This window comes from Pseudopodoces humilis, chromosome 8, assembly GCF_049639895.1.
Source record: "Pseudopodoces humilis isolate 2021_Gansu_Grassland_sample_001 chromosome 8, ASM4963989v1, whole genome shotgun sequence".
Classification (NCBI taxonomy): Eukaryota; Metazoa; Chordata; class Aves; order Passeriformes; family Paridae; genus Pseudopodoces; species Pseudopodoces humilis.
In genome coordinates, this window is record NC_142207.1 from 31,648,185 (window position 1) to 31,668,033 (window position 19,849).

At 39.7% G+C, this 19,849-nt stretch overlaps 1 protein-coding gene across 1 annotated transcript; it reads right to left on the reverse strand.

The window, feature by feature from the left end:
• Positions 1-814: 814 nt before the first annotated feature.
• ZC3H15 (zinc finger CCCH-type containing 15) lies at positions 815-12,519 on the reverse strand. The gene is made up of 10 exons (XM_005530322.2): positions 12,338-12,519; positions 10,324-10,425; positions 7,271-7,382; positions 5,606-5,758; positions 4,456-4,547; positions 3,280-3,462; positions 2,460-2,606; positions 2,172-2,276; positions 1,834-1,960; positions 815-1,611 (listed from the first exon to the last, which is right to left on the reverse strand). Exons 1-10 carry the CDS (start codon positions 12,413-12,415, stop codon positions 1,418-1,420), a joined length of 1,293 nt encoding a protein of 430 aa, XP_005530379.1. The 5' UTR covers positions 12,416-12,519; the 3' UTR covers positions 815-1,417.
• Between the last annotated feature and the right edge of the window lie 7,330 nt (positions 12,520-19,849).

Genomic DNA, 19,849 nt, shown 5'->3' on the forward strand with positions numbered 1-19,849 from the left:
AAACAAATTCCACAAAGATCCCAAAAAAGGCCAAAAATTCCAAGTCTGCTATTTTAGAAACAGCATTCATGCTACAAGAGTCAATTCAGCAGTGACAGAAATAACCAGTAAAGCTAATATTACCACCCAAAAGCAGTTTGGGAAAGCTCACTGACAATGCCATAACTCTTACTGGTCTGGAAGTAGCGATTTAAGAGCTTTAGAAAAATCGATACAAAGGGTATCATTAGTACAGCAGCTCTGTGGCAGACACCATGGGTAGTATGGCAAGGAGGTGCTGCCCACAGCTGCCTGGAAAAGCACCACTGCTGAGAAATCTTTATGGCAGACACTCAATCCATTGGAAAAGGACACACTGACTTGAATTAAGTGCAGTCTGCAGGGTACAGCACCTGAGGCAACTTACCCCTGTACAACTTCCTGTTATTTAGAGGACACCAAAGGGATGACAAGCATATTTTGGACTGTAACATCCCTGCTCTGCAGAGCCTCAAGTCTTCGCTAATCTACAAAAGACAATGGGGAGAGAATGAGACTGGAAAAGCAGTCAGGGATGTACAGCAGGTATTACATCAGTTAATGGGTGGGCAGGGAATAAGAACAGTAAGGGAGAAAAGCTGGCTGCTGAATTTTACATTGCATCAAGAGTAGACAAAAAAATCGTAATCGCAGGTAGCCCAAATTTAACTGAAGCCAACATCATCACTTCTGTATCAAGACTGAAGAGAAAAACATCCACCACTCTATTGGAAAATCCAGCTCTTAACAGTTTGGTATGATATCCTAACTTAGCAGAGAAAAATCAACACAGGTATTTTAAAGTTGATAACTTTTATTTACAGATTTATTGGCAAAAGGTGTTGGGAAAGTTTAAAACATTTTAAACAGAGGGCACCATACTGTATTGTATGAAGTATCAGTTCACAATCTTCAGTATCCAGCTGATCAAATAAAGCTAATCACCACTTAAAGAAGCATAATCTGCATCAGCTCCATTAGAGTATCCTGCCTAGAAACGACTTCAGGCAGTTTCTAAATCAACACAATCACTAAAAAAAAATGCAGTTTTTGTGAAGAATGTATACTTGGATTTTTGTACTGTACCTGATGTCAAATTGCCCACTTGCATACTGGCAAAGCAGTAACACTTCCTACTCTTAGCTGAAAGTTATAATCTCACTGTCTGCAAATTCAGCTGTCGGGTAATTCTGAACTACTCTGAACGTTTTACTGTGAGCATAGTCAAGACTGGAGTAGATGAGATTGAAGTAAAACATTCCTGGTATAACACGTGCCCACCATATTCAGCTGCATAACCATAAACATCTTGTTTAAGAATTCTATTCAAAAAGGAGAAAAAACGTAGTCAGTTTTCACTTTGCCACATGGGTTTAATTCCTCACTGGAGCTTTTTAGTTCATTCTTCTAAATCAAGAGTGTTTAGTTCTTCCTCTAGTTCATCCAAGTCCTCTCCAGTAAAGAGATTTTCATCAACTGGAACTGCATCAATTACTCCATTTTCCAATTCCCCATCTCCATCATTATCTTCGTCTAAATCATTTTGCTCGCTGTTGTTTATATCACCACCAGAAGCTTCACTTAATTTATTATCTGAAAATAAACAGAATTCTTAGGCATTTCAGTGTCACAAGTTTCTCAATCACCAATTGAATTCGCAATCCTACTAAACATGCTTTCAAATTTTAAAACTATGAAGAAGCTATTTTGTTTGAAATTCACACAGACTTATATTGGCCAAATTGCATGTACCTGGTTATTATGCAAGTCTGGATAATCAACTATGAAAACAGGCTGGAAAAGAGAATAACTTACCATCTTTTTCTACTGAAGTGTATGTGCTGAACCGCTCTGGACTAGCCACTGTAATACCAGTCTCTTCTACTGCCTTGGGGACATACAGGTTCAAATCTACATCATTTATACACACAGGGTCCTCCACCTGGAAAATAAACCAAGATACTCTGCATGAATTCTTCTCCATAAAAATCCTCACTTCTGCAAGATTTCTACATTTGTCACCTCCAACAGCAACCTTCTGATAAAATATACTCTGTGGCATTATTAAGAACCAAGGTCATTCATTTCATTTTAAGGGCTTTCAAACTTGAATGCAATTGAAATATTCCTTGATTTAATCCTGTTTCCTTTACCTCATCATCATCTCCTGCTCCTTGAACATAATGGGTGTCATCTGCTTCCTCATCATCTGCATCAACCAACTCTGGCCGGAACTCAAATACTTCACGTCCACTAATCTATTCACAGCAAAAGAAACCTTCAGTTATCACTTCATGGAATTTACACTGCTTACAAAAAAACCCACCAACAAACCACAAAAAAGAAAATGACACACAACAAGCAAACCAATCTCAGGCCAGTTACCTCTTCACAAAACTTTATTTACTCGCTCTTCTTACATTAAGAATTGTAAAACTTACCACCAATGCTTTGCCAGCTTTAAAATCTGCTTTCCTCCTCTCCATATCTTGTTCGGCCTTATCAATTTTTTCTTGTCTTTTTCTTCTCTTCCATGCAATAAAACACTCTAGAGTAATTTTGGTAACATTTGGTCCTAAGGCAGCACGCTGTCAAGGAAGGAGAATGATTAATGCTAGAAACTCTTTCCAAAGTCTGTAACGAATTGGATATTTAATTACTCTTTTCCAAAAACTAATTGAAAACATTTCTTTCCCAGTCCCTCTAGGCTGTTAAACATGCATCATCTTCTTAACATTTGACTTAACATGCGATTTTCCAGTTAGTGAGATCAGCTGCCATGAACATTAACAGGAAAAGTGGAGGAGGAAAAAAAGGAAAGACAAGAGCTGAGCTCTGCTCAAAGTGGCACTGCCAAGCAATGGTGACAGAAAGAAGCAGAGCAGTAACACCCTCAGAAGGCCTTCTGCTCTTTGCATTGTTGCCTCATTAGAGAGTTAAGGGAGAACTCAGGAGACAGTGAGATGAGAAAAGCCAGAGAAGCAGTTGCAATGGACAAATGAGAAATTAAGTTAAGAAACAGAAGCCTCCTAAAAATGGGTAAGCAACAGCTGCACTAAGTATGCAGCTATAGTTAATTCTATTCACTAGGTAATAGTTTCTAAAAAAAAAAATGAATCAATGCTATGTATCCTTTGCCCTAGCTCATACAGCTCTAAAAACATCTAATAGTTTTTCATTATATATTAGCAATTCTTTTATGTGCCTCTTCAGAGGAATGAAAACAACTACCACCAAAAGGTACCTGTCTGACAACTTTACCTCTTTTTCTATTAGATCTTCTAATGAAATTTCATCTTGCTTTTCCTCTTTCTTTTTGTCTTTTTTTAACACAAAGCCCGGAGGGAGGGCATGGCGATACATACAGTTGTCTCCTCCACCTGGACAGACCCAAAACCATCCATATTTGTTGTTTTCAATAGCATCAAGGAAGTATTTGCAGACCTGTATAAAAGCAATGGTTGTTGTTAACACCGTGTCCCCTTTCCATTCCCAGTATTTTACACCCCATGGCAGAAGTTCAGTAAATCCCAGTCAGCTGTGCTCAGAACAAAAGGAACACGTGAAATGCATTGCTACCAAAAACAGTAGACAAAGAAGTGCAACTGAGTATCTAAGACTCACGTTTAACTTTTTCTCCCTCAATATGATCCCAACTGAGAAAGACAAGATGACAGGAGACTGCCAACCCTGCACTCCTGTGAAACCAGCAGCACACCTCTTTCTGCTCACTAACATTAATACAGTTTTAAACAACAGAAATTGCATCTGCCTCACATGTTAAACCTTTCAGCTCTGGATGCTGAAGTAAAGATGCCATTCTAGGACCTTTAACAAGCAATTCATGGTTTATATTTAGCCACAGCAATGGTTAACTGTTGCAAATTGAGGTGGTATCAATAGACTATTTAATTACTTGGTATTGAAAATTAGATGGAATAGTTCCAAAGAATGAAAAAGAGATGAACCCACTATTGCATTTAGTGCAGAACTGAAAAATATTGTTAAGCTTAGGGCCCAGGAATTACAAATTACCCTCAATTCACAAATTAGGCGAAAATTTAAAATCTTATAATGCTTATATGTTACTCAGTACATAGATAAGTCAATATATGTGTGTATATATATATGAAACCTTGAGCATTTCTATAAAGCACTTCACCTACTATCCATTTGTAATGTACATGAGGAAACTTTTCATGGATTGAAAAAAGCTGTTGGGTTTTAGTTTTCTTTCTGGTTCTGGTTTTTTAATTTTTAAAGATATTTCTAGGAATACTATCAGTCCAGTTGTCAGAATATTATTATTATTATAAAAATAATCCACTCTGGATTTTACATAATGATAAACACATCTAATGACTGCACTGCACTTAATTCCTTCTAGTACAGCTCAATTTAAAAAAAAAATTTAAAAAAAAGGAAAAGAAGACATACTATCTGGGTTTTGGGTTTTTTCTTTTCCGCCTCACCATGCTTCTTGTTCACCACTTCTTCCAGCTTCTTCTCATCCCAGTTGTCCATTGTATCTAGAAAAAGACAACAGATGGTTCCACAAAAAATTCCAAATACTAAACATTGCCAGCAAGCTGCTTTTCTGCCCAGTAACAGTTTTAATATGCAATTCTTACATTTCAAGTAGCTTATACAAGGGAAAATAAATTCAGGTTCTTAAAATACTGTTTTCAGACTCTCCTATGCCACTCAAAAGACAATTACCTCAAAAGCCCTAGAAATTTTAATTTTGAAATGCATAAAGTGTGTTTCAGTTAAACGCTCAATAATGTGTCATTCCATCAGCACTGAGTGCAGACAAGGGTAAAGAAGAAAAACAAGCCAACTGAATAAAAGAGAAGGTTGGAGGGTAACATCCAGAAATACAGCTAATTTGACTTGAGGCTTGAAAGAGAAAATATCAAATTATCTGTGTAAAAGTTAAAAGAAGGTTCTGCCAAAAGAAGCAAATCACCAATGACAACATTAGCAGTGAATCTGTGGGATCCCATCAGACACATCTAGGATGACAGAGGCTAACACTCAAATAAAGACTAAGACATGAGTAAATGTGAAAAAAAATTATATAAAACCTTTTAATCCCTGCTAAATAAAAGTAAAATCCAGAGTACTAAGCCAACAAGTCATTTGGGGAGAGAAAGCCACAGATTCCCAAGTATCCCTAAATGTAGAAGTGTACACGTTTAGCCAAACACTAGTAGCAGTTCTGGAAGGCAACTGCTCATTGCACTTCCTCCTTTTGCATTTCCCTTCTACAGAGCTTAAGAGGGAAACAGCAACTGCAAGAAAGGTCAAATACTGTTCAACTTGCAACTGCTATGACAGAATACATGACACTGCACAACTGAAAAACCACCATTATCAGTAGGTCATACTTCTTGTTCTAGGTGAAGTCCAAGAACACTTTAGAGCACACTTGGAGAAAGTTTCAGTGTTGCTCAGAACACAGTGGGATGGGTTGCCTTGGTCACTGCTCTTCAGGATCATAACCACAATACAGAAGACTCTTAATCTTAAAATTCCAGTTTCAGAATTGGAATAAGTTAGCAGTAACTTTCTACAATTATTATACCTTTTTCAAGGTCTTCATCTCTTGCATCGATGTAAACACTTCGTTTTTCACACTTCCTTTCCAATGACAAATCATGAGAAAACTTGCACTTGTCTCCTTTAGTGCACTGTCCTTGCTTGAAGAAAGCACAAACTACAGATTTTGGGTCAGCACCTGAGTGAAGAAAGTTTTTTATATTTTAATACTATTTTAAGGAAAAGTGATATATTAGAAATTCTGAGAATATCTAGGATATGTAGAGAATGAAAATTAGTTTTAGAATGAAAAAGAGTTTTAAAAATAGAAGTTATTTAAAGTGCTCATGGTAAGTATATAATTCATGTCCTGAACATGACAAATTTACTTTTATTGCATGGTATTTATGTTAAGTATCAGAGCTGCCACTAAACTATTTAAAGAAAGATGGTGTGCCTGAGGAAATTATTCATTTGTGTATTAGAATACATCAGAGAGTTCATTCTGTGCAACTTCTTCCCTATACATGAAGCTAATCTTGCCTCTAGTACACGGTAAAGCACCTTCTGGATGTCAGCCTTTTCCCAACAGATCAACACCACACTATAATAAATTACAATAATTTAACCCACACTCACTCAAACCACTTTCCTCCTTTAATAATAGAAGGAAAATGGCTTATCAGAGACCCCAAAATAAGGAGCTATGGTTCTATGAGCTATCCAATCACTCTAACTACAGTTTAAGAAAAAATCATCCCACTAAAGAATCATTTGACCATTAGGAGGTCATTAGGAAAAGAAATGAAAGAAGCAGGTCTAAGTGTATTTATGAGACATGACTAAATCAGAAATACTTTACTTGCAGTATTACTTTAATTCTCATGGAGGATTTTAGGCTTGAGTTTTTCACATGATGCTTCACTTTTGGTTTGACTGAAAGTGATTTCAGTATGTACAGCAACACTTGTTTAAAATGTAATCTAAAAATCTGAAATAACTCAATGTCAAAAACTGCTTGATTTAAGGAAAACTGATACAGAAAGTTACAGGTCACAAACAGAAAAGTGTCCTTCGTTGCTGATCAGCGCCACAATGAGAAAATATCACGTTTGCTTTAAATATATGAAAATCACACTTCTTTTGTCAAAAATTACTGCATGGATGCTCCAGAAGATTGGCAATTAAAAACTTGGTAACATCACAAAGTTTGTCTGTTCAATAACCGAACTCAAGGGATATCCAAACCAAATGCCACTGCTAATTATGAGGTCAGACACCAGTATCTGGAACGTATTTGCAGTTCCGATTTGAGTACAAGTCTTCTGTTATGCCAAAGTTATGATCTTATATTCTTTCTTTGGATGTTCACATTTCCCTGGGGAGACAGGCTGTTTTAAACAAATACCATGACACACACACACAAAATCATGCCACATATTCAGAAGCATCTGATAAATCAGAACACAGCCAAGTATCTTCAGCTGTGCTGACAACATCAATGCAACTTTTGGTATTTAAATGATCTACTGAGCCCAGGGGACTCCCCAAAACAATGTCAAATCATGACTGACAAAATACTTGATGCACTGATGACGGAGGAAATAGTCTATTTCATTAAAATATCAACGGGTGTTTTTGAAGGGTTATTATACCTTCAGTAGTTATATGAATAAGAAAACATAAATGAAGAGAAATCACTTAGTCATACCTTTGCTTATTTTCTGTGCAGCAACCACAGGCTTGAAGAGTTCATTTAATTCTTGTAATTCCTTTTTCTTATCTTCTTTCTTTAATTTCTTCTCACTTTCTGATTGAGCAGCCTATAAATATCAAACCAGGATGTTAGGACTCCACATAAAATGCACGTTAAAACAGCCAATCATTCAAAATGAGTTTACAATGGCAGGAATGAAACAACCTGTGATGCCTGGAAGGCTCAGAATTGCTGCTCTTGTGTGTGCAGCTGGTGCCCTTTACTGGCACTGACCTAGTGCTGCAGAGTGACTTTATGATGCTTGTATCCCCATCTGTCTGTTCTGTTTATGCTGGATATTAAGTTCTGCACCTTTAAGACTGGTTCTAAGAGTGAAGGCGGGGAAAGAAGCACAGTTTGTTTTCAGAAACTGCACTTGCTCCCCTGCACTCTTTTTCATGGCCTATGTTGTCTGCAGCAGAAACAGTGGGTTGCTTTTTAGGTAGTTTTTTAGCTAGCTAAGCCAAAATGCCTGGGCAGGGATTTTGCAGGGCCAGCCAAAACCAGGGCACCTGTCCCACAGGAGGGACAGCAATTCTGCCAGAGAGGAGAGGTGCTGGCAGGTACCTTTAATGCCACAGTGACCCCTACTGCATCTTTACAGGTAGGAAAGCCAATGAGAGGCATTGAAACTTCTCGTTCTTTTGCAGTGCAACTACCTCCAGATCTGCACAAAAAAAGCCTCGAGTCCCCTACATGCTGCTTTGCTCTTTCATCTGATCTATCCAAGTAGAAATTAAAGAACATCTGTCCATAGAAGTTGGAAGTGCTTTTAGAACATTACTTTGACTTGGATCAACTGAACATATGAATATTTCATTGCTTAATTAAGGACTAAAGACAGGAAAACAAGCCAAGGAAGGAAATTGCATCTATAAGGAAAAAAATACCTGACTCTGCCTCACCCTTTTTTGGGTAAGACAGAGCAGGTGTGGTCTTTACCCAAGTGGAATGAAAACACATGAAAGAGGACATGGAGAAACATTCTTAGATCAGATATGAATGGTGGCTTTAGCAAGGTGGGGGTCCATCTCTTTTACAAGGTAACCCATGACAGGATAAGAAGCAATGGTCTCAAGTTACCCCAGACAATGTTTAGATGAGGTTTTAGGAAACATTACATCTCTGAAAGGGTGGGTCAAGCATTGGTGGACTCACCATCCCTACAAGTGTTCAAAATGTGTAGATCTGGCACTCGAGAACATGGTTTAGTGGTAAACAGGCAGTGCTGGGTTAATGGCTGGACTCAATGATCTTAGAGATTTTCTTTACCCTTACGGATTCTGTGTTTATTTGACTCTTGTCCTTACGACAAGTCAGTGAGACTAACACCACAAACAAGCATGTAGGATACTATTTTCTAAAATACAGTGTAACATTAAAAAAGGAGCTTTGTTCTTACGGTGATTTTGGCAAAAATACACCAAATTGTTTTAAAAAGGAATTAGCAGCTTGGTTAGTTTTCCTACTAAAAGTTCACAAATGCTATTTTAAATAACAAGCAGACCCACATATGTCAAGTACAGGAAGTTGTACTTTAAGAATGCTTTTGTTTCTCTTCAGAGCTCTAAAATCTTGAAGATGAAGCTTGTCTCAAAAAAAACCCAACAAACCAACAAAAACCAAACAAAATCCCCCAAAATCAAAGAAACAAAAAGACTAAAGAAACAACAACAAATCCAAAAAGGGAGTAAAAAAAAAAACCCAAAAGCACCCACTACCAAAGCTAAAACTCTGGTAGCATTTCCATTTTAATCTCAGGACATTAGGAAAATTGCTTTAAAAAGTTATTTCTCAGGGACAATCTTAACTGAAAGCTATTCTATAAGGTAAGAGAGGTAAAATCAGGTTTAAAAATTTGGTCCTGACATCCAATAGTCAATAGCTACTAGCATTTGAGAAATAACATTATTTTAGGCTGCCTATTTTACATATTGATATTTATACACATGCCACAGATCCAGGGATTTCATATACAAGTTTCAGAACTGTTTGAGTAGCACCAGTGTTTCTGAAGTGACAGCAAGGAATCTTTCCAACAAGCAAAAAATTATTAGATTTAATGCCCCAAATAACAATTTTACTTTTCAAGCTGGGCTTGCCATGCTAGTTCATCCTTGTTACACAAGGAACATATCATGACATCACGAACTGAGCTAATGCAAATGTAATTATTTTACAGGCTTATTCACAGAATAGCTAATGCAAATGTAATTATTTTACATGCTTATTCACAGAACAGAAAGCTGTGTAAATATTTAACAGCTAGCTCTCCTAGCACTGTAAGAATAAGAGACCTGGATCATTTCCATTAAATCCATGCTTTTTGATTGAGTATAATGTAAACATTGTATCTCATTTTATTTCATCATACAGAAGAGCCAAGTTGCAGACAGTGGCTCAGAATTTCAGGGGTTTTGATCAAAGAGTTCACCAAATAGATGGAGACCTGACAGACTTGTGTCCACTTAAAATTGTAATAAACACTTCTGTAAGTAGAAGAATGAGAACTTATAGGCTTTTATATTTTATTTTCTTTCAATTCCAGTTTTAGTAACTATCGCTAATTTTGACTGCTCACTATTTCTCAAATAAAGTGGGAATTCAAGAGAAAAAAGAGAAAGAAGGTGCAACTGAACTCTGCTGACAGCCAGTATCTACAATTTAATTTCAGATATACCAAAACTGAATTATGCTACTGTCACAATACCATGGAGACACTTGCCCTGCCTAGTTGAGATTGGATGGGATGCAGTTCTTTTTTCACAACAAAAGCCAACCAGAAAACTAAAAACCAGCAAACCCCCATACTCTGTACTACCTTTACACAGGTACATAATTTACAGCTAGACAAGCTTTGCATGACAACTGTTAGCTAGATCTGTGCCAGTCACATGAGGCAAGGAACAGCTCAACCTTCAGGTACCTTCGGTACCTGACCACTTGTTTACAGAGTGAAAGATGATTTGACTATGCAGTGGGAAAAACAGTCCACAATAAATGCTTACCTGACGTGGGTTCTGCTGACCAAACTTAACCTGGTGAGTCACAGCCTTGATAAACTTCTGCTGCTTTGCACCTTTTTTATTCTTTAGGCCAAATGTTTTGTCCTAAATCAAGAGATAAACACAGCCATATTAATAAAAAAAAAAAAAACAAACCTAAATCACCAAAACAACTGAAACCTCATCCTTGCCACTCCCCTCAGGCGAAAAGTAAAACACAGATTATCTCCTAAAGCAACACAAGCAATGCAAGAAACAGTATGGACAAAAAAAAAATAAAAATATATCTATCTATATAAATAAAATATCATCTTCAGAAGTGATTTGTCACCAGAACCTCCTGAATGTGGCCCTTGTGTGAGCTCTTGGTTTTATCACCAGACCTCCTCGTGCCCTGGTATCAGTGTGAGTGTGGCCACACAGTGTCCTCAGGCCTCTCAAGGCAACAGGACAAGATATTTTTGGAGACTACCCAAGGGACATCTGAGGAAAACAGGACAACTGATTAGCCATAACTACTGCTGGTTTCTCTTCTATCTACCTGAAGTCACTCATTACTTCTATCTTCAACTATTCAGATAGAAAAGTGATATATGTTATATAGATGAGTATTACCACATGTGACATATTACTTTTTATTTTCTAGTATTGGAAGCTTTTCCTTTTCTAACTGTACTAATTTAAAATTAAGTCTTTTTCCTACATCAGGTCTGGACAGGTGTCTCTACTTCCTAAAATCCACTGCTTGAACCAATTCTTCCTCTGTATCTTGAGCTTTATTGTTAAGGCGAAGTTTCTATACCAAATCTATAAAAAATTCTAACAAAAAACAAAAACCAGCTTACTTTCACATGAGTAGCTGAGGCAGAAATTATTTTTTGTAACTGAAATACCTGCCTTAAAAACTTATGCATGCCTATGATTTGATACCAACATTTTCCTCCTTGAAGAAAAAAACAACAGATGTTCATCCAGTGAGAATAGCTCAGCTCAAATATGGTTTCGGAAGGCCTAACAATCCAAAAATATATTATAAAATAATTACAAAATAAACAGCTCCAAGTTTCCAGAATCATTCTGTTTTACTTACAACATGTTCCCTAAGAACAGCAGCTTCTCTGTTACTTGTTAACAGGAGATTAGTTGGGAAAGAAAATTTATCATTTACACATTTGATTTCCACTGTAAATACAGTATGGAAAATATAATCCCTGTGTCTTTGATTTATATAAAAATATATTGTTAACAATCAATACCAGCTTTCCCCCTTCCAGCTATACTTCTTTGTAATAAAAAGCAGGATTTTTCTGGGGCAGCTGCATTCAGCAAGAACCTCAGGAACTACAATACCAGGAGAATACAAGACCAACTGCTCTAACCTGACCTTTCCAAAAACCACAGAAACAACAATCTGCAACTTCAGATGTAAAGGAACACACTCATTTACACGGCTATTTCACCTGAGCAGCATTTTTCATGCCAATAATTCAGGCAAATATTTAAATTTCTGTAACTACTCTGCCTGTACTCTCAGCATTAATTCACACACACAGCATAGACACACACATCCCTCTAGCATTTTTTTTTTTTTTTCAATCTGGTCACACGGGTCAAATTGTAACAGAATGCACCGCAAATCTGAATGAAGAAACAATATCATTAGTGTGTGAAGGGATCTCTGGAGATCATCTACCCCTAAAAGCACAAACCTACACCCCAGCGAGCCAGACTCTGGGAATACACGGACACAGGACACCAGAAGGAATACGAGTAAGGGCGAGGAAAAAGACAGCACAGCAGTGCTGTCAGATCGCGTTCAGGCCCAACACAGCTCGGGCCTGGCAATGTTCCGGCTAAAGCTGGCTCCAAGAAGCGCAGAGAAGGCAGTGTCTCCCCGGGAACTGAGAGGTTTCGGCTCTGCGATCCTTCCCTCGGCCGCTCCAGCCGGGAAGCCGCAGGGAGCGGCAGGGCCCAGCGAGAGGCCGCGGCGGGAGAGCGGCAGCCTGAGCCTCCTCACCTCGATGATCTTCTCCTTCTTCTTCTGGTCCGCCTTCTTGCTGCCCCCCGCCGGCTGCTGCTGCTTCTTGGGGGGCATGGCGGGGCGGGGCGGCTCCCGCGGGGGCTGGGGCTCGGGCCGGGCCGGGAAGGGCCGGGACAGGCCGGGACGGGCTCGGGCCGCGCCGCCACCGCGGGGGAGGCGCAACGGGTCCCGCGGGGCACGATGGGAACGCGCCGCGGCCCGGCCAATCGCCTCCCGGCAGGCAGCGCGCGCCGCGTGACGTCACCGAAACGGGCGGGGCAAAGCGTACGTGAGTGACGGTGGGACGAAAGGCGTGACGTCACGGGGCGGGGCGTTCAGTGGCGGGAAAGCTGGCGGTGTGTGCGGAGAGCGGGACGCTGTTCTGCTTCTTAAATCTGCTACGTAAATCTGCTTCGTAATGGCCGTGGTTCCTTTCTGAGGGAGAAAGGGCCCTGAAAGTCCTCACAAGTGACTCGATCTGAACGCACCCGTCAGGTTTTGGAAGGATGGGCGTGCGGGTCGAGTTTGCTGCAGAACCCAGTGCGCTCTGAGCTTTTGAACGCTAGGAAAAATGCGTTTTTCTACTGTATTTTAGGTTTTATATAGGTTCTAGTATATTAAAGGTTTAAAACTACACATTAATTGCTTTGTTAATACGTGCAGTGACAATGGACTTGAGAGAAAATGTATGGATTGCAGCCCTTTAAGAATCACAACTCTTTCAGTGTGCCAAAAATACACTCCTTGAGGGAATCTGGTGAATACTCCAAACACTGAACATTGGAGCAAGCAGGAAAACTAAAACATCTTCTGAAACGCACTAAGGCTTTACCCTGGAACACCCAAAATAGAGAGGAGCCTTCAAAAAAATACCACCTTTTAAAAAAACTGAAACATGAGTGTCGTGTAGTTGGGGGTTTCCAGCTGAATCCACGGAAAACTTGGCCTAGAGCCAACTGATTTAAGACAGTGGGGAATTCGCTGTAGAGCATTTTTCAATTCAGCTTTTTAAGTGTAAAAACTTGAAATAGTAGAAAACACTATTTTATAGTAATATAGATAGATTTAATAGACTTATGAGTATTAACTTATTCGTCCAGGGTTGCTTAAAGCTAATTTTAATGGTCATGCAATGCACAGTGCAGGGAGAATACATGTTCAGGAAGTGCCTCAGCCACGGGGAAAAGACAAAAGGCAACATGTGGCCAGGAGTTTAGGATTAAAGGAATATGTGTGCTCCAGAAACTCGGGAGAGACCCCAGAGGGGTATGGCCCCATGGGCTCCTCTCTGTTTACTCCAATAAAATTGATTTTTGCAGGTCTCTGCTGTCTCCTTCACAGATACTGGTTTTTTTTTGCAGTGTGGTTTTCCGCTTAGGATCTATTGCATCCTAAAGGACACACAAAACAGACAAATGTCAGGGAGAAAAACAGCATCTCCCAGGCTCCATCAACCATCAAGTGATAAATAAATCCCAACTCATGCATGGGCATCTCTCCCCAGGGAAGGTGTCACAGCCCCAAGCCTGACAGAGTTCAGGGGGTGTTGGGGTAATGCTCACAGGCACAGGGTGGATCCTTAGGATCCTTAGGATCCTTAGCCTAGGTCAGGCTGAGTTGGGATACGATGCACCATATTTATGCCGTAAAGTAAAACACTGTAAGTTTTACCTCAACGAGAGGAAGAGCTTCTTTACATTGAGGGTGCCAGAGCACTGGAACAGCTGCCCAAGGAGGGTGTGGAGTCTCCCTCTCTGGACACACTCCAAACCCACCTGGATGTGTCCCTGTGTCACCTGCTCCAGGTGATGTTGCAGTCTCTTTATTGAGTCTTGTCAAAGTTCAAATTGTTTGTTGGCTTGTTCCTTTCCCCCCTGGGTGAAGTGGAATGGTTTCTCCCTATTATTATGCCCGCCCTTATCCTGTCTATCAAGGCAAATCCCTCCCTTCCTCCTTGAAATTCCCTGTCTGTCACCCCTGCCCTGCCCCTACTCCCTTGTCCATCATTGTAAACCCCACCCTGCCTTCCAGATCATTCCCTGTCAATCATTTGTCCCTCGAGGCCCCACTGCTTAGTGTCTCTTGTTCCCACCCTCTGTATATCCCTATTGGCCCTGAATTTGCCATCCTCTCCCCTTACTCCTCCCCTCGGGATTCCCTATGGGTCCACTGTTTGTACCGTCCCCTGGAGATCGGGCTGTATTTAACCCCCTGCACAGCAGGCCTCACGGCTCTCTCGCACCCGAGCTCTTCTAGTGTGAGTCCCTCGTTTCCCCATCCTAATAAAACCATTGCTGGGAACTTCCAAGAGAGACTCCTCTACTTTCTTGCCTCCACCCCGACACTGTGCCCCACAGAGCTTGGGGTGGCCCAAGACTCTGGAAGTTTCACTGAGGGAAAAGCCCAGCTCCCCAGTGATTCCTCACCCTTGGTGCTCGCCTGTGCCGGAGTACAAATCAACACTGTAGAGCTAGCTGGAGCTCTGGTGCACGCTCAAGGTGACCCTGTCTTGGCAGGAGTGTTGGACTGGGTACACGCTCAAGGTGACCCTGTCTTGGCAGGAGTGTTGGACTGGGTACACGCTCAAGGTGACCCTGTCTTGGCAGGAGTGTTGGACTGGGTACACGCTCAAGGTGACCCTGTCTTGGCAGGAGTGTTGGACTGGGTAATCCCCTGAGGTCCCTTCCAGCCCTGACGGTTCTGTGATTCTGTCATCCTCATAGGTCCCTTCCAAATCAGAACATTCTGGGCTTCACAGTGCTGAATAGCCATGCCAGCCTTTTGGCACACATCACTGCTTGTACTCTCAAAAAGGATGGAATGCTCTGGTTCTTCAGTGTGAAGTCTATGTAGTCTGTGTAATGCTGGAAAGCAATTTCAGATTTTGATTTTAGGCTCAGAGTCACAAAGAAGTGTGAGACAATGGAAGGTCTAGGAGTTTGCCTGATCAACAGGCGTACTTGCTTACATTGGGTCAGATTTGTAATAACTAATGATTTCTTGATCCATCAGTAAAGACACAGCACACAGTGGTGGGAGCCTGACACAGGAGGAATTTTGTCTAAAAATGAGCCTATTTTGTTTGAGCAATTGGGACAACTTGCTGCCTGTTATAAATGCATATCATATTATTGGCTTTTTGCAAGTCTTATAATGAATATTATATGTATAAGATTAGAAAATTTAGCTGAAATAATATAGTCTTCTTTATTTCTGTTATTAATGAAACTTAGAAGTAGTGGTATAATACATATATGTTAAGCTATGACATAGCATTAAAACAAAAACTACTTTTGTTTGTATAACCCAAAGACTGAAAAAGATAGCTGGAGACCTTTTTTTTTTTTCTCTTTTGTAAACTATCTTATCCAGGTGAAGACAGCAGTGACCAGAACTCTGGGAGTGGAATTTATTGCATTTATGGTATCAGGGAATGTAAATCTCAATGGTGCCAAGAGGATTGATCTATTGGGAAGGGGGCAAGAGAAAACTAAACAGAACACCAAAGATCCTGAGAAGAATGTATGAATATACATGAGAATTTATGGATATGTAGTAGGATTCTGTTTTTAAGGGACAATCCTTTGTTAGTAAGGTGTGCTCTCTTGGCTGAATGCAGAGACACCCAGCCGTATCTGTATACTTTATTTTTTCTCCTAATTGTCTTTTTTATTAAACTTTTAAATTCTATAAAAATAATGTGAACCGTGTTTTTCACACTGCCTTATGTCAGTCACGCTCCTGCTAACGTCACTGTGATTCCGCTGTAAGACGAGCCAGGCCATAATGTTTTCTTCTCCTGTGAAATTGATTTTATTTGTGGCATAATCCACTGTATCTTCCAATTTAAAGGAAAAGTTATGCCCATGTTGTTTCCTCCTTTCATTGTGATCTGAAAAAAATATAGAGAACGTGAAGATTATCATAAATAAAACACATAATTAAAAGATGAATACATCCAAGCCTGAAGAACAGTATTTTATTTCTAGTTTCAATAAATGTATGCAACTTGGTTCTAATATGCATCCAGTGTTAGATTTAGAGCTAGCTGAGGCTAGAATTAGGAGCTAGCACAAGTCAGTACTGTCTACAATATTTCACTTAAAAAATCCTAAGTAACTACAGAAATATCAGGCATAACTTGAGCTTCTTGACTTTTTTCCACCTCCTTTGCTCTACCTCAAAAATTAAGATTGTTACTCTAGTTCTTATGAACATTGATTGCTTTATGAGTAATTGAATAAATGACAAGTGGGCAGTTCAAGAGCTCATTGAGCTTTACTAATATCGTGTTTCACTATGGTGTGCATGCCTTTTCCACAATTAAAATAAGCCTGTTTTAATACATTTGCCTGTTCTTCCCCCCCAAACAAAAGCCAAGCCATGCATTTCTGCTAAGTGAGAAAGTCGAGTATGAACCTACAAAAACACACCCAAAGAACTGCTGCTTGCACCCAAATTGGAACAAGAAGCACTCTCCAAATCCTTCCTTCTCTGTCACAAACCAGCTGTAGAGTTGTAGGTCCTCACCTGCAAGTTTCTTTTGCATTTGAATAATACAGGCAAGGACACTCATTTCATCTTCTTCATCTCCCCAGCTGCGTATTTTCACATTTGTGATAAAACAACACTTGCAGGCTCTAGCCCTCTGACAAAGATTCTTGGAATTAGGAATGTTTAGCCTAGGAAAAATAAAAAAAGGGACTTTAGGGAACCTTATCACTCTCTGCAGCTACATGAGAAGAGGTTGCAGTCAGGGGGGTTCATCTCTCCTTGCTCCCCACAAAAAAAGCAATAGGACAAGAGTAAGCAGACTTTAAATGTGCCAAAGAAGGTTTAGATTCAATATTAGGAAGAATTTCCCCACTGGAACAGGATGCCCAGAAGAGTCACCTTCCCTGGAAAGACATGAAAAGTGTGTAGATACAGCATTTCAGGACATAGTTTAATGACGGAATTAATGATCCTAAGGGTCTTTTCCAACATAAACGACTCTGTGAAACTAAATAAAATACCAAATCTCTTAGAAAAAGCCTAACAAAGACAATGTGAAATCACTTCTTTCAAGAGCCTGTCTCTAACATAGCCTTAAGAAAAAGGGTGACCTGTTCAAGTCATTACACTTTTCCTCAAGCTGCCCCAGTCTCCAGTGGAGAGAAAACCAATCTTAATAGGTTAAGTCAGCTGGAGACATTCTGGCTAATGGTGAGAGCTACTTGAAGAACGCTATGGATGAGTCCATATCCTGAGGGTTAAGCAGAGTATTTGTAGTGTTCTTGGGGGGATTGGTAGAGGTCTTAAATCCCTGCTGGAAATGTTGTGGAAAGCGAATATTATTGTGATATTTTGCATGTCAGTTTCTGTATAATTTTTTTGTTGTGGTTTATAGGCAAGACCTCCTGAGGAGAGGCTGGACTAGATTTATTCAAGTCTATAATGGGGCATCAGGGAGGCACCAAAACAGTTACGTTGCTGTGGGAGTACTGGGTTAACTCTGATGCTGTCCCTGGCTCTCCTAGGGATGTTTGGGCTCACAGCCTGTTGCTATTTTAACATTTTTATTTAAAATTTAAATTTTGCTAATTTATTGTGTGTGTCTGGGGGGGCTGCTCTTTCAGGGCACTCTGCAGAGCATCTTCGTGGCAGAGGCACGCCATGAGGAGACTCTTGAGGCATAAACTGCTTTAGTGGGATTGCCTGTCCTGAGGAACTTCTACAGCAGTTACTCATATCCTGCGACAAAACCAGAACTCAAAAGCCCTAACTCTCTCTTTTTCCCATCTGTTTACCCTTAAAATGTTTAAGGTCATTACAGGAACAACCATAAGGTGTCACAATTGCCCCACGTTCCAAGTATTTGTCCCAGAAAACTGTAATTTGTACACTCAAACTCTGCTGTCATTTCCAGAGTGGTCACAAGGGTTCACAAGTTGTAAGTCAAGGTGCTGAAAAGATATATGGTTGCCATGTATGTGGATATCAACTTTAAATTAAATTGAGCTTTACAAATGGTCTTTCCACATCAGGAACAAGGGACAAAAAAGAAAGTGGAGAGCTTCTGGTTATATAAATAAAGTAGGGTGCAACAAAGTGATACCAAAAACTGCAGGATTTGTGAAGAGGTTTAATGAGGAAGAGCCAAAAGGATGTAAACCTGCACTTTCCTCCCTGAGGGGTTTTTTCAAGTGTCATATTCTTGCAACAGCATTTACTTGTATCTGTGTCAGGACTGGTGCCCATAATGGGATGTGGAGGCAAGGTGTATTCAGAGACAGTAGCGTGTTTTTCCCTGGATTTGCATGAGGGTAGCACCAGCTTCCTTCTGGGAGTTGTCCTTGTTGTGGCCTGGATTTTCTCAGCAATGCTGCAATGCATAGTGCTGCTTTTAAAGGGTTTGTGCTCTGGGAATTTTGTACCTCTTCCCAATCAGGGATGTCGTGTTCTAAGTGTTCTCTCTGTGTATTAATCTGTATTTGGGTTCTTGGAGCTTGCACTGTGCCTACAGAAGAATCCTAAAGAGTAATTATCTCTCTATAGAATTGAATATTGCTAATTCTAAAGTGTATTTGAGGTTAAAATTCCCTAAACATAAAATAATAAATAAGTAAGGAGGTACTTGCAATAGGCATTTACATTATTAATCATTCTTAGATTTATTTATAGGCAGGTTATTTAAATTCAAATTAGGAATAAATGGTATCTGAAATAGATGTTATCTTCATAGAATATAGAAGATGATTATTTTAGCTGTAAATAACTCAGATGAAGGATATCAGTTAAGAAAGGTCAGATTCTTATACATGGAAAGATTTGGAATTGGGGATTTGGACTGGGGAAATGCTTTGCTACACCTCAGGATTATTCTAATAATGCTGCAGACTCATTGAGGAAAGTGAGCAGTGTTTCCAGTTACACAGCATAGACATCCATGGACAAGGAGTGCTTTGCAGTCCTTTTAGCATTGCATAGAGTTGGAATGAATCTCTAGGGCTTGTAGCTGATTAAAGAAAGGAAATCATACCTTTTAATTTAATGTACTTCTAAACCCTGTCGAATAGTGTAGTTGACTAATATGAAAGTGTCGTTTGTTTGCTTTTTTGTGCAGGTTGATCCAGGCAACTGTCCTGTGTATGTTAAACCTGATACTTGGTTATCAGGTCTGTGTTTATATACCTGTTCCAAACAAGGTGGGGAAAGAAATTGGGTGTATTTCCCTTGGTATATCTGTACTTCTCATTCTTATGGCAAACAAAAGTTTTTCACATACATTTAAATTCTGGAATGGAATAAGCCATCAGGCTCTCATTTAAAATGTGTTTTATTTTTAGAGCATTCAGAGCTTATTTGTGAGTATGAATTAGGGTAAGCAGTGGTCACCCTTCCAAGTAAGCTGCAATATGCCCCTTCCATTGACAGAGAACATGAATTTTTGGGCAGTTAGCTTCTTAATTGACTTCTTTCTTCTCAATGTTGGAATGATAACAAAAAGTAGATCTGATACTGGTGTTA